Source organism: Felis catus, chromosome E3 (genome assembly GCF_018350175.1).
Source record: "Felis catus isolate Fca126 chromosome E3, F.catus_Fca126_mat1.0, whole genome shotgun sequence".
NCBI classification, from domain to species: Eukaryota; Metazoa; Chordata; class Mammalia; order Carnivora; family Felidae; genus Felis; species Felis catus.
Window position 1 is genome coordinate 19,018,203 of NC_058383.1, and position 14,444 is coordinate 19,032,646.

The 14,444-nt window shown below is 49.4% G+C and overlaps 1 protein-coding gene across 7 annotated transcripts in view; it reads left to right on the forward strand.

Moving 5' to 3' along the window:
• The window catches only part of XPO6 (exportin 6), a 103,174-nt gene that overhangs the window by 69,505 nt on the left and 19,225 nt on the right, over positions 1-14,444 (forward strand). For 2 of the 7 annotated variants that reach the window (XM_023246726.2, XM_023246728.2), the window contains exons 10-14: positions 1,639-1,747; positions 3,496-3,651; positions 4,744-4,813; positions 10,823-10,982; positions 13,940-14,032. In XM_023246726.2, the coding sequence (XP_023102494.2) occupies positions 1,639-1,747; positions 3,496-3,651; positions 4,744-4,813; positions 10,823-10,982; positions 13,940-14,032 (588 nt within the window). The remainder of the gene's footprint in view (positions 1-1,638; positions 1,748-3,495; positions 3,652-4,743; positions 4,814-10,822; positions 10,983-13,939; positions 14,033-14,444) is intronic. The other 5 variants (XM_023246729.2, XM_023246731.2, XM_023246730.2 and 2 more) reach the window with 3 other exon arrangements.

Here is a 14,444-nt window from a genome sequence, read left to right on the forward strand (position 1 = left end):
CCCCCAGGGCTGAAGGAAAAGAGCGGAGCTGTTCAAATCTGGATCGCAGGGATGGGCCCCGTGCAGCTCAGGTCTCTGAAGAGAGGGCACCCAGGAGCTCGGCCAGGCAGCGGGGTGGAGGCTTGGAGCTGGTGCTCACTCCTGAGAGGACGGGGTGCGACCTGGCTGCTGCTGGCACCTCTGAGAGTGCATGCGGCTGGCTGTAGGAATGTGAAAGCTGAAAGTAGGACCAGTTCTTACCTCCAGGTGACCGTCACTGGGGTGACACTGCCAGGGCAGCGAGCCCACCAGGAGAATGGCATCCCTGTGCTCCTCCTGCCTCTTGGTCTTCCTCCAGCGCCCCTGCTGCAGAGCCTCCAGGCAGAGGAGAGGTGTGCTCTGTGCAGCCTGGGCCCCGACGTCACAAAGCGTGCGGCTGGATCGGCGCCGGACGCCTGGCGCGAGTGCCCGGCTTTGTGAGTGGGAGCAGTCCCTGAGCCTGTCTTGGAAGCGTTTCGGGACAGACATTTAGGCTTTGGGATTTGTTCTTGAAAATTAGGGTTTGGTGGCCCTTGGGTGCAACTGCTGCATGTAACTTGGTGTTTTTGGAGGTAGGCTGTCATCACACGTGGGAAATAGCCAGGCCTGGAGCTTTAGGTGTTTCTTTGAGAAGGGGCAGGGTTCCTCCAGACCTTTTCCATTTCTTCCTTTAGGTTTTAAGTGTTCTGACTGAAGGTTTTGGGGGAGTGAGCGGAGCAGGCTCGAAGACCATTGGTGGTTTATGCATAGAGAGGAAGGCATAGGATGTTGAGTTAGGGAGCCCCAGGTTCAAATCACCTAGCTTGGTGACCATGGGCAGTCTGTCTAACTTTTGTTAACTGTGGTTTCCTTGTCGGAGAAACACCAATAATATACCTACCTCTCACAGATGTTAAAAGGATTGAATCATGGAGTTGAACCTTCTATTGAATCGGTGTAAATTGATATTTATATATCATTACTTATAATCCCTCAGGCACCCGTTGAGAAAATAACTCAGAGTATATGGTGAAAAGAATGCCAGGGGAGTGAAAAGAAGTATCTGTTTAACACAAAAGAAGGCATTAATGGAGGAGCTGAACAAAAGATACTGGCAGAAGTCCTTCCTTACCAGTAATTACATTAAACGTAAAGAATATAACTTCTCTAGTTTAAAAAGCAGTGATTAGCAGAATGGATTGAAAACACATGATCCCACTACATGTTGTCTATAAGAGACTCACTTCGGTTTCAAAGACACAAACAGGTTGAAAGTAAAAGGATAGAAAAAGCTATTCCATGTAGACAGTAACCAAAAGAGATTCAGGGCAGCTATGCTAGTGTCAGACAGAATAGACTTTAGGACAAGAGTGGCTGCCGGGGACAAAGGACATCGTCTAATGATAAAGGGTCCATCCGTCAAGAAGGTGTCTGGAACATAGCAAAATAAAGAAATACCCCTGCCACCGTTCCACTCTCACATATGCACTTGCCAGTCCGTAAGCTAAATCTAGTTCAGATACTGCTTGTATATGGTAATCCAGCAGGGACGCTGTTCTTCTTCAGAGTGTAGGAGGCCTTTTCAAAACCCAGGCTAAAAGCCTGCTGTCACCTGTTGTTGAATTTCTCCCTGCCGCATAGGTACGAAGACGCTCTAGTCCTCTTGCTCACGGAGGTGTTGAATCGAATCCAGTTCAGATACAACCAGGCCCAGTTGGAGGAGCTGGATGACGAGACTCTGGATGATGATGTAAGCGGCGTGGCCTAATCAACCGTAGTCATTGTCATTTTCGGTGTGAGTCCAAACGGAGACTTGGAACCTGTAAGCTCTCTGCTCTGGAGCCAGAGTAGTCTTACAGTTTGAATTGTGTGTTTGAACTTTACAGTTGACCTTGACCAGTGTGGGGCCTAGGGGTGCTGACAACCTGTGCAGTCGAAAATCCCAAGTATAACTTTTGGCTCCCCTAAAACTTAGCTGCTAACAGCCTGACTGTTTACTGGAAGCCTTATCGACAGTCGATTAACACATATTTTGTATGTTACATGAGTTCTATACCATATTCTTACCATAAAGTTAGCTGGAGAAAAGAAAATGTCATGAAGAAAATGGTAAGAGCAAATACATTTCCAGCGCTGTACTGTGTTTGTTGAAACAAAAAATCCTGTGTAAGTGAACATGCCCAGTTTAAACGTGTGTCATTCAAGGGCCAGCTATATATCCTACTCGTCTTTTGGGGTTTGTTCATTGTAAAAAGAAGTTGACAGACGTTTTTACCTGTATGAACTAGGGAGATAAGTAGAGACACCATATGCACAGTGAGAAATGGTTGAGCAAGGGCTCTGTATTGCCTTGCACCCACACCTCTGCTCCCCACTCCGGGCAACGAATAAAAGCTAGCTAGATGCGGGGTGAGGGACAGGGCATAAAGAGCTCCTGAAATGGTAAGGCTAGGATGAAAAGAAGTCTCTTTTGAGTATAGTTTGTAAATCAGTATCTTAAAATCAATCTTGAATTTATTGACACTCGTGTGCCCAACATGGGTAAGGCAAATGTGTTGAAGGACACAATTCCCACGTTCCTTTTTCTTAAGCACCATGCACTTTAGAATTTTCAAGTCACTGGTAGGGCTCTCAAAATAACTGACCGTGGCATGGCTGAGACCTTGAGGGTGGCCGTGTTTGGGTTAGAAAGAGCCTTGTACTTGGAACTCAGAGGCCTGGGTTTGAATCTCTGAAACCTTGGGCCACAAGGAGATAGAAGTCTGGGCCTTAGATTTCTCTGAGCTTAATTTTCTCCTCTCCCAAAAGGGGAGCAATGTGGCTGACTGGCCTGCGCTGACGGTTACGTGACGGTAATGTGTGGAAGGGCTGGCTGCATGCCTGCTACGTCGTGGGTGCTTGGTAAACTTTAGCTTCACTTCTTGTTAGCTGTACGATTTAGTTCAGTGCTTCTCACGTTGGAGCATGGGTAAAAATCGTTGGAACAGCTTGTTAAACAGACTTTGATTTAGGGGTGGGGGCCACAGAATCTACGTTTCCTACAAGGCCGTGGGAGATGCTGGTGCTACCGTGTCTGTGGACCGTACTTTGAGTGGCACTGACGCAATCCGTTCTACTGCTAGGGACCTAGTAATGCACTGTTTCAGAAGGTAATGAATGAGCGACCGGTTCCTATAGCTGCGTTCTCATAGAGGGGCCTTGAGCATTTCACCAGTGGCTTTTTAAAATCTCTGTGTCCCTGTGACCGTAGGGGGAAGAAGTAGGTCATTCTCTCTGGATCATGTGCTGAGGAAACAGCTTTTTAGGAAACGAATTCATTGGATTAAAAAAAAGATTCCAGGTTGGCCTTTTTAAAGTACCAAATGACCTGGTTCCGTCGTTTGCCACTTCTTCAAGATTTTATGTCCGAGAGTGGACTTGAGGTTGAGGCTAGATGGGCAGGGAAGATGACAGGACTGCCTTTCCGGGAGAGCTGATCCTTCTGTGTTTCCCCCACAGCAGCAGACAGAGTGGCAGCGGTACTTACGCCAGAGCTTGGAGGTAGTGGCCAAAGTGATGGAGCTCCTTCCCACACACGCCTTCTCGACACTGGTAACTCACCATCGGGAGGGGAACGAAGAGCCTGATTCTCTCCCTGCACATGTAGCACGAGTAGTAAGGCTTTTTTGCTCACCGGTATTTTAAAATACATAGGTATACATTTTAAACAAAGAATAATGATGACCATCACCGACCCTCAAAGTTTAACAAATGCTAACATGTCCCCAAATATTTTAAATCCGCTTTTGGAAGCCCTGTTTTTCTTCCTGAACTCTCACATGTAATATGAATTTTACTAATGCCTTCAGGCCTGCATCAGTAGCTCAGAAACGACCAGGCCACGCAGAGGACTTCCTGCTAAAGATTGCATTGCTGCAAAGTGAGCCTTTGTAAAGCCCGTCGCTAGCACTCTGCGTATATTCATGTGCTAGAATCTTAGTCATAAGGACCGCTTTCCTTCACTCAGTGGTGCTTGTTATTTGGGGAGATTTCATTAAGCCTATCTCTTCTTCAAGGACAAGATGATTTGGGGGAGGGGGGTCTTGTGTTCTCTTGTAGACAGTTCTGTTGTGTTTCGCCATCTGCCTTTCGTAGGGACCTGTCACATTGAAGTCTGATCTTTGTCCTAACGGTGAGTTAGCAGCTTTAGAAAGAAAAGATACTGATAGCTCTGGTTATGAGGGTCCTGTCTGCCAAATGAGTAAGGGAATCAGACTTCTAAAAAATTGGGCCTGTCTTTTCACTCTGCCATGCACTTACATAAGGCAGATTATCTGACAGTTCTTTCCAGAATAGGATTTCCCTTGGATTTGAAGGGAGATAGGTTCCGTCTTTAAGCTCTAGAAGGTGTAGATCATTTGGGGTTTGGTGTCCTCTTTTAGGAACTGTAATAGTCAAACCCAGCATCCATTGCTTTGTTTAGAAAAGAGTTATCTACCTGATAAGTTGTTTTGTTTTGTTTTTTTTTTTTTTCTTTTCTGACTCCAAACATTAATTGGTGGTGTGAATTGTAGAAATTGTTGAAGGCAGGGCACTGAAGGGAGCCACTCCTTAGCTGGCAGTAAAGGTTCTCAGAGAAAAGGGTATTTTTAATCTGATGCCCCCCCCCCACCCCCCATAGATCTTGTACTGTTTTAACGTTAAAATGCTGTTAAAAGTTGGACTTATGTTTGTTTTTTTTTTTAATCTTTGTTTTTTTGTTTTCAGTTCCCAGTTCTTCAGGACAATTTAGAAGTTTATCTGGGTTTACAGCAGTTTATAGTTACTTCAGGGTCAGGTAAACTGGTTTTTATTTTCTAATTTAACCGACATTAAGAAAACTACCGGGCTAATATTTAATTATTGCCTTCTTTGCTGTCGCAACATGATTTCTCCACTGCCACTTCCCCGCCGCTCTGTCTCTCCCCACTTCTAAACGGAAAACTTTCTTAAAGAGTCAATGACAAAAAGGAGCCGTGGGGGAGGTAAAGGATGAGGCTGTGACAGTGCATTCCGAACAGGTGTTTCAGTGAGAAAGAAGCAGCTGATTTGGAGCAAAGAGGGGGGACTTAGAGGGGGGAAAAGAAACAAAAACCCAGCAATTAGGCTATTTCCTTATGTCTTTGAAACCAGCAAGCGCGCTAGGGAAAAATGGCTTTGGGCTTTGCTGCCGTGTGCTCTTTCCTCCCTGGTGTTAAGCAGTAAGAGGACCCAGGAGCGGCTCTGGAGTCGGCCGACCTGTGTGGGAACACGCCAACAGCTCGTGGCTGTTAGCTCTCCTCCCATAGCTGGCCCGCGGGAGGCCTGGCTGCAGCTGGCTGGGAAGACTTTGGGCTGCCCTTGGTAGGTGGCTTCACTCACCTGCTTGGGGTTTAGGGTCAGCAGTTTTTGGCTGTTTGGTTGATAACAATAACAGCTTCCGTGTGTAGGACACACGTCACGCGCCAGGCACTGTATTCTTTGCCTACGCTGTCTTTAACTCTCTCACCTGTCCTGGTCTCCTATTTTATGGAAGAGGAAATGGGTGTCCAGAGATGTCACTTTGTCCCAAGATGGTATAATAGGGAAGGATTAGAAAGTTGAATGAACTAAAATCTGCAGTCCATTTTTTGCTAGCTAGTTGAAAACACCAAAAACTTCTTCTTGTGCCTACAGATGCACCCGTGCTTCCCCGTACCCCACCAGCCTCCCCCATCTTCTTCCCAGTGTTTTCCTTCCAGGAGTCCTGCCTGGCCCCGGCCCCCAGCCCCTCTGCTGTGTAATTGTCTCAGCCTGGCACAGAGCCGCTCAGGGTAGAGACCATCTCCTGGGCGAGCTTGTTATTCATGGCAGAGCCTCCACGAGAGGCTCTGTCTGGGGCTGCCCTTCTTGGTGGCCTGTGACGGTTTGTTTCCATGACTGTATTATTAGCTTCTAAATAATCCGCTGGGCCCCAGGAGGTTGATGGGACTTGGCATGCCCCTAAGTTTGTAGATAGGTTAAGAACAGCTTACAAAGAACTTTAAAAAGATCACTTTTCAAAGCAAACATGCCTGTAAAATATGCTGTCAACATTAACAAAAATCATTTGACTGTACAAATGCTACAGATGTTTCCAGCATCCATTCTTGGGGAAAATTGTACCCTGGTGGTCTCTCCCTTAGGGCCACTCATCAAATTAGAATGTACTCAGCATGCTAAAGACCTGGTCTTGATCTTATTCTCGATCTTTTAAGAAATTGAGCATGTACTCCTCCACCCCCCCAAATGGACCCCTACACAGAGCTTACGTTGAGTCTGTCTTGAGGAAAAAAATCTGAGCGACTCCTAAATCCTTTTTCTGAGACACACTGGTAACTTAGAGTTTCTCATCCGAGAAGGATAATCTGATTTATTTTTCCCTGAATGAAATATCATATACCTGTTCTCACTGAAGCCCGTTTACTGGCGGTTTCCCAGTGTGCCTGGCCTTTTCCAGATCGTTTATAAATCTCATCCCTAGCACTGCTCCTTGGTGCATACTCCTCTCAGGCCGGAGAAACACTTACTGTTTTAAAACGATCTCTCTTGTCCGTGACGAAGCATTCCCCCATCCCTTGGTGGCTCCAAAGCCAAGTTTCCAATGCAAAGCCTATTAAAAAATGGAAACTCTGAATACATTTTGTTCCCTGGTTCCCATGGCCATCTAACCTCTCAAATAACCTCCATGCTGGATTAGCAGCCTTCCTGCCTCTTAACAGAAACTGTGGCATCTTCTCTGAGAGGGTGGCCCCTCCATTCATGTGCTTTACTTCTCACCAGCTTTTAATTCTCGAATCTCCCCTGGAGGCTGTGTGGATGGGAGACTGACTGTTTACACCTGCTGCCGATCTTCCTGCCTCTACTTCCTCATTAGGACGGAGACAAGGCCTGAGGTCGCTGTGGCACCTCAGTGGCTGTGTGCGGGTCTTGCCCCTGGGAGGTCATCCTTCGCCCACATTGCCTATCTTTCTCAACCGTCTGTGGTTTGAAAGACCCCGTGCTTGGTTGTTGTGTCTCTTCTATTCTTTGTTCTGCTTGGCTTCATTTATGACCTACTTGTTCTCTCAGAGTAGAATTCCTCAAATGGGGATTTTCACATCTCTACCTCCGCAGCCCCCCCAACAAAAGAAGACTGAGTTATATTTAACATGAAGATGTTTTTCCCCCCGGGCATTGATTTGCCAGGGAGCTGTCCTTTGGATGTGGTAAAAAGCGCATGCACCTAGATGGCTTCAGGGCGACTTGCTTGATGGAAGATCCCGCTTCAGTGTGGCTGCGATGTTTCCTGTCCCGCAAACCTCCATGTGGCAGTGATGTCCTTCTGAGGGTTCCCCTTTGCGGCTGTTCTTTGCTATTAGGCGGACATCTAAGCCTTAGCCAAATAGGAGGAGAAGGGGGTGGTTCTGAACGGCTTTCTCAGTGGGAACTCAGGTGATTGCTTGCAGCATTTGGTGCTGCTGGCGGTGTGAAGGTTCTAGGCTCGGGGGTGGGCGCAGAGATTTTAATTTGGGGTGCCCCCTGCCTGTGTGCTTATCTGTCTTGCAGCCAGTAGGCAAGCAGCAGTCGCAGTTTGCATTGACACGCGCTGTAGATGGTACGTGTGTCTTCAGTTGAATTATACGGAATTGCAGTTTTGTTCTGTCAGAAGTGGACACATATCAGCAGTTTCTTATGGTTCAAACTGATAGTTTAAAATCACAGGGTCCTAAGCTGGTTTTCATTCCAAGTACTGCTCTTTGACAAATTCGGGCAGGTTTAGAAGGGAACGAGCAGGATGGCAGGGATTCTCAGCCAGAGGGTGACACGGGAAATGAAGGGATGCAGGGGTGTATTTGAGCCGAGAGGAGAGTCTCTCTCTTTGCCTCTCCCCAAGGCTGCCATTCGTAGGCAGGCCCAGGCTCGTTTTGTGTTCTTCCCTCGGGGTGGGACCAGGGATGCCAATAAGGAATTGTGGGGGGAGGGACACTTTTTCTCTGTCGTTTCTGGCCAAGCTGTTTAAACACGGAGGACTCCCCGAAGAGGCTTGTGGAGAGAGGCTGGGAGGAGGCCCCGCACCGGCTGTAGCCGGTGGACTCAGGAGCAGGCGGGGAGGCCTGCTCACAATGACTCCAGGACTGTTAGGACCCAGACGCCAATGGAAACCCGATTTAGGGTGGTATCTTGGTTTGGTTTTTGTTTCCCTTCATGTTTTAAACTGTTCAAGAACCTCGTTCTTGGGTAAACCTAAGGGCACAAGAAGTTGGGAAGCAGTCGGCAGGGTGGAGAGCCTCGTGGGCGAGGGCGAGGCGATGAAGGTGCGCGGGGAGTCAGAATCTGTCCTCGCTGCCCCGGGGAGAGAAAGGCTGGTCTCTTTTCGGCCGACACTAGCAGCACCACACCCAGTTCCAGGGAAGATTTTTCTTAAGGCTTTGTTTCCCACAGCCCTAAAGCTTGGTGTGCAAAGGAAAACAGGTTTTAGTTTACCCTGGGAGTCAGTTATATAGCTGTAAGCCTGAAAATCCTTGACATTCAGAAAGTGCGTGATTGTGGTGCTTTTGTTAGCTGGGAGAGGAGGAGAGGCAGTGTTGTCTCTCGCATGATCAAAAATACCTCTTGGTTCTCTCTGTTTTGTGGGCTCATCTGGCTGGCGTGGGGTGGTCGTCCTCTTGCTCTGACTAGAGGAGCTGGCTCACTCTAGGTCACTTAGGCGCCCACCCCAGTGACCTTGGCAGGGTGCCTGCAGGCCGCGAATCCCACCGCTTGGTGTTTTCCTCACTGAGGCGCTCCTCTCTGCGGGGCTGGGGGTGGAGGACCAGGTGAAGAAGGCAGGGGTGGGCCAAAGCTGGCCTTTGTCACCGGCTCTGTCCCTGTAAAGACCTTCCTTGATTTGCCCCTTCCTTTTGTCCTCCTGCTCCTGGGGATGTGACCCACACCTTTTTCCAAACCCATGTCTACCCTTGGGGGCTGTCACAGGTCTGTTTCTAGCCCCATCACGTGGAAGCCAGCGTAGGATCTGAGGCATCAAACTTGCCGCTTCATCCGGCAATTTCTTAGGTGTGCAGCCTTTGCTGTTTGTCTCGCCACAGGTGTTGTTTATCCATAATCACATTTAAATAATCAGGGGAACATTCCCAAGGGCAGTATGAGGACCTCAAGCTCCCCAAGCCTCCCTGTACTGCTCTAGTTTGCTCTGTATTCAGCCGTATCTAATTCATTCGTTCGTTGTGGTCACTTCTTCCGTACCAGGCGCTCTGCAGAGTGTTGGCCACAGCCCCTCCCCGTGAAGGAGTTCATGGTCAGTGAGGAGACTTGTAGCTCATTAGTTTATCTGCATGTGTACTTGAGGTGCCCTGGAGGGGGATGCAGGAAAAGAGGGAAGCACATTCCTTCTGTCGGGCAATGTGGAGAGAAGGTCTCCCAGAAGACGTGGTGGTTATATGAATCTGGAGAAGAGCATACAGGGCGTGAGTGGTCAGGGATGCAGTGGACAGTCCGGGCAGGGACCTGAGGCACTGGGGGTTAACAGTGGGTCCGGTGAGGTATTGGAATGGGGGGGGGGGCAGTGAGGTCACGAGAGCCCTGGTGTTGATGGAGGCGGGGGGAGGGGGGAGTGGTCCGGGTTCTCCTGCCTTAACTGGAAGAGCCCCAGGGGGTTTGACACTCGCTGCATCTGTAGGTCTGGGTTCTAGGAAGATGCTTGTGGGACACCACGGGAGCAGGGTTGCCCTTAGCCAGTTCCTCTCTTCTAACGGAGTAAACCCCTGAAATTTCAGCCGCAGGAAGGGGCTGATATCTAGGGAGGGGTAGGATTTGTAGGTGCCCTGTGGGCAGGGAGGGGGCTCTTGCTGTTACTGCCCCTCCCTCCCTCCTTCCAACTGGATGGAGGAGGAGAACTCTGTCCAACTCAGAGCGCCCTCTCCTGGCTTGGCTCTTCTCACTGTCTTTTGTGGACCTTTGTGGGGAGAGGGGTCCGCAAGGCAAAGAGATGGGCTGAATTGAAGATGTTTTTGTCCTTCATCTTCGCACCTAAATCACTCGGCTTGAAGAAATCGTATGGAAAAGTAAGAAAGTCTCAGGCCGTAGAAAATCACAAGTTTTTTGTTACACCTATTTCTTAAAACATTGAAGGATGCTTCATAGTTCATTCTAACTTTGCCTTTACACTAGTGAATTTAATGGGAGCATTATTTTCCTCTTTAAGAAACCAGACTCGGAAGGGTTTGCTGAGGCCCGGAGCCAGCGGGTAGCAGGGCACCCGTCTTGTGAATCCAGGCCCCGTGCCTTTATTCTAGACCATGCTACCCGCAGACCTTCTGGGGTGGAGTGCCAGCTACCCCCGGTTCTTTGAACAGGGGTGAATCCTGTCAGCCCAGGGAGATTCCATTCTGTGTGACAGGCCACGTGCAGAAGGCAGGCAGGTTTGCAGCTGTAGAGGCTTAGCCTGGTTCTGCCCCAGAAATAGGACCCGCATTGGGCGGGTGGCTGGGCCTCCCTGTGTGGGTTTCCTTGGGTGTAAAATTGGTGGTGTCACTACCTCAGGGTCACAAGAGGAATGACGTCAGGTGCTCCTCGATGTTGGCACACCAGGCCGTGTGTCCCTCTTGTCTGCGCTCGCTGTCCCTCTCTCTGGCCCCGGGGTGCGTGTGGGTACAGGTTGACGTGGAGGACTGGGCCCATTTTCCCAGCTCGTGTCTGGGAAGCAGCCTGTGAGTTGCTGTGTTTCAACAACTGGTTTTGCTAAATGTAGCTTGCCTGTAGGAGCTGTTGTCCGTAGTGGTAACTAAACGCGTCCTTCCCGTGGAAAACCGCCTGCGGTGTTACGTTCCAGGCCACAGGTTGAACATCACAGCGGAGAATGACTGCCGGCGACTGCACTGTTCCCTGAGAGACCTGAGTTCCCTCCTGCAGGCCGTGGGCCGGCTGGCCGAGTACTTCATCGGAGACGTGTTTGCGGCGCGGTTCAGCGACGCCCTCACCGTCGTGGAGAGGTAGGCCAGAGTGACGTCACGGCGCCGCTCCTTCTTGCGTGAGGGCGGCGTGCTGCCGGCTGTAAGGCGGACGCGGAGCGGCCACCGGACCCCTCTGGACTTCAGGTCCCTCGCTGTGACATGGAGGGGACCTGGTGCCTTGTAGCTTCTTGTGAGAGTTCACGAGATATGGCACTTAGCTCAGCGGCCGGGGGTTAGCAGCCTGTACACGTAGGCCGTTCACTTCATTGCAGATTGGGTCTGTGGATGAGAAGGCAGGGTTAGTCCCGGAAGAAGCCACGTGGGGTCAGTCTTCTGTCTCTGCCCACAGGTAAAGAGACACCGGGAAAGCCCTGGGAGTGGAAGGACAAACAGGTAGTCCGTCGGCATCTGACAGCCGGGTGCTAGAGGTGGGACTTTTTCCAGCCCTGGGAGGGTCCTGAGGAGTTGAAGCTTGACCGGAGAGGTGGCTCCCAACCTCTCCACCACCAGGCTTCTGTCATTACCCCTCCCCTCGGGTCCCTCCTCGGGTTTATGGCTACGTGTGTTGAGGACCGCTCCTGACTGCCCCATTCTCCCTGCGCCCCTCCCACGAACTCAGGCACTTAACCAGTCAGATGCTTCAATGTGTTCGGAGGTTCAGACTGTTTCAGGGTAACCGGTGGATTGATTAGATCAAAATTGGGCAGATGTGGGTCCAGCCCACAGTTGAGCCACCGGACTCTTTCACGGGCCCACTCGCCGTATCATTGATAACACGCCAAGCGAAACCAAGCCCTAAGCCTGGTGACTTGCGCACCAGAGTCGTCTTTAACTGTTACTCTTAGCTTAAAAGCAGAGAAAACAAAGAGTTTTGAATAAATCTTTAAAAGCCAGATTAATATCAATAAATAGTAAAAGTAGCACGTGGTAGGAAACTTTCAAAGTGGTTTTGCACGTATCATTTCATTCTTTACTTTGGGGGATGGGGATGTCACGTTCCCTGTGAGCCAACCGTGGCCCAGAGATGGTGAGTGCCTCTCTTCAGGCCACACTTCACAAGAGGGAGCACATGGGTTTTTGACCATCTTCCTGAGTCCAGATGCTGTGCTCTTGCCACGCCACAGAGCTGTCACCTCCAGCATCCTCCTTCCTCGCCGTCGTGGGTGAGGCCTGTTCCCACTCCACTGACGGTTAGCGGAATGGGATGCGTTCTTCCTCCTTGAAGTCTGTATCTTTTCAGAGTTCAGAGTTCCTGTGTCATTAGCTCATAGGTCCTTATATATACATCTTTCTACACTGCTTTTAGGTTTGAGGCTCAGTACTTACAGGTACTTTGCAGTCTTGTCTTCATTCAGAATAAAGTGTGAGAGAAGGCTCCTTGTTACGACTATTTGATCTTCATAGCCGGTGTGATTAGCCAGCTTTTCACTCAGGTTCCACACAATAAACTTCCTAGCTAAACTGCTGCACGTAGAAATCGTAAAAGACACATTTAGAAGCCCATTTTCTGTGTAGGTAGCACTAAAGGATGCTGGGGAACGCGAAAGCAGAATGTAAAGTCAAACACAGGGTGACTCCACTTAACGTGAGGCTCATGGAATAGTCCGGGCCAGAGGGAAAGGGGAATGGTGGTGGCCAGGGCTGCGGCGGGGGATGGGGTTGTTCTTTCGTGGGTCCAGACTTAGAGTTTTATAGGATGAAAAGGTAAAGGAGACAGGAGCGGGTGGCTGCACGCTCAGAGTGTGTATTCAGTGCCACTAAATAAATGTATACCTACTATGTGAATGTGGAGAATGGAGAACAGTTTAAAGAGTTAAACACCGGGTGCATGTTGGTACGTCGCTTACGTTATCACCCCGGCCCCTTTCCAGAGCTTCCAGTCGAGAACCCTTGGCACTTTCACCCTCACTTTCTGACTGCTTCCTGACCCTCAGTACTTTGGGACTCAAGCTTGTGGTTTTCTAGTGAAGTCCCGCTTTCTGGTCCCTTCAGAGAGCAGCACTTTCCAGAGTGTGGTCCACGCGCACGGAGCCCCAGGATGTTTCCAGAGATGCAGATTTCCAGGCTCCTCCTCGCAGCTGCAGGGTCGGTCTGTGGGGTTGGACCAGGGAGCCTGCACTGTGACAGGTTCCCCAGTTGAGTCTTCCGCTCGGTGAAGTTTGAGAAGCTCTGTGCTGTGGCACCGAGGGAGAGAAACACCCATTGTCTTCCCTGGCGCCCGCCTCAGACCTGCTCCCAGGCTTCCTTAAAGAGCAGGCACGGGGAGAACTTCGCCGCGTCTCCGGCTTCTTCCCTTTGCTCAGAAAGGAGCATCCATCTCTAACGAAAGAGGCATTTTCTGTTTCTCTGTGCAGCCGGCTCTCAGTTACTGGATTGAAGGCTTGTCTGCGTGCAGTGAGCCCTTGCGCCACCAGTGGGCGCAGCAGCTTGCTTCTGGAAGGATTGTGCTTCATGTCAAAAACCCTTCAATTTGTTCTAAAACCTTTTTTGCTTTGTGCCCTGCCCTCTCCCCCAAACATTTTCTCATGAACATCTTCGAATCTTCAGGAAAGTTGAAAAATTATACAGGGACCACCCATATACCTGTCACCTAGATTCTACAGTGAACATTTTGCTGTATTTTCTTTGTCATATATCTGTCTACCTGAAACATTTACTTCTTGTCCAGTGTTTTTTCATTGTGGTAAAATACACACCATGAAATATTTACTTCTTAGTCACTTTTATTGTATATATTCTATCATCTTATATTTCCCTGTTAGATATTTATTTTGCGTACAAAATTTTTTGATTCTGTAAGTCAGCTTTAGTTAGTGTCTTTATATAAATCTTCGTGCACATCTCAGGTATCTTTGGGATAAAATTGAAGGTCTGGTCTTGATTCTTCTTTGGATGGAAAAAAGTCTGTCTTTGGGACCTTTGTTGGTACCTTGTCCATTTTGTCTATGTTAGCCCATAAGCTGAATGTTTTCTCTTACCTGCTTCTTTGCCAACAGGTTGGTCAAAGTCACTCTATATGGATCTCAGATAAAATTGTACAACATTGAAACTGCTGTGCCGTCAGTACTGAAACCTGACCTCATTGATGTGTAAGTACAGAGTTAGCTGTTTGTGTGTTCTCAGGAGGGACCTTGTCCTCCGGCCCCCAGGAATTTTCTGGATAGAAAGGAACAGTTGTGCCTGCCATGAAGAGGAGAGAAACTCCCTCCTCCAAGCCTAGGCAGAGAGAAAGATTGATTGGGGGCAGGGGTGGTTGGAGTAAGTGGAATTCATCAGGCAGATGAGAGCTGGGAGCAGAGGGTATGTGGGGTAGGCATTTCAGGAAGAAAGAACAGCATGAGCCAAGACAAAGATGTGTTGCAGAGCCCCATGATTAGGGGGTGGTGTGTGGTTTGTGTGGTGGGAGATGAGGCCGGATAGGCACGGTAGGACTATGGTGGAAACAGCTCGAGTGCCGTGAATCTTCTCCTGTGGGCCAGTGACTGCAACTGTAGGGCCCAG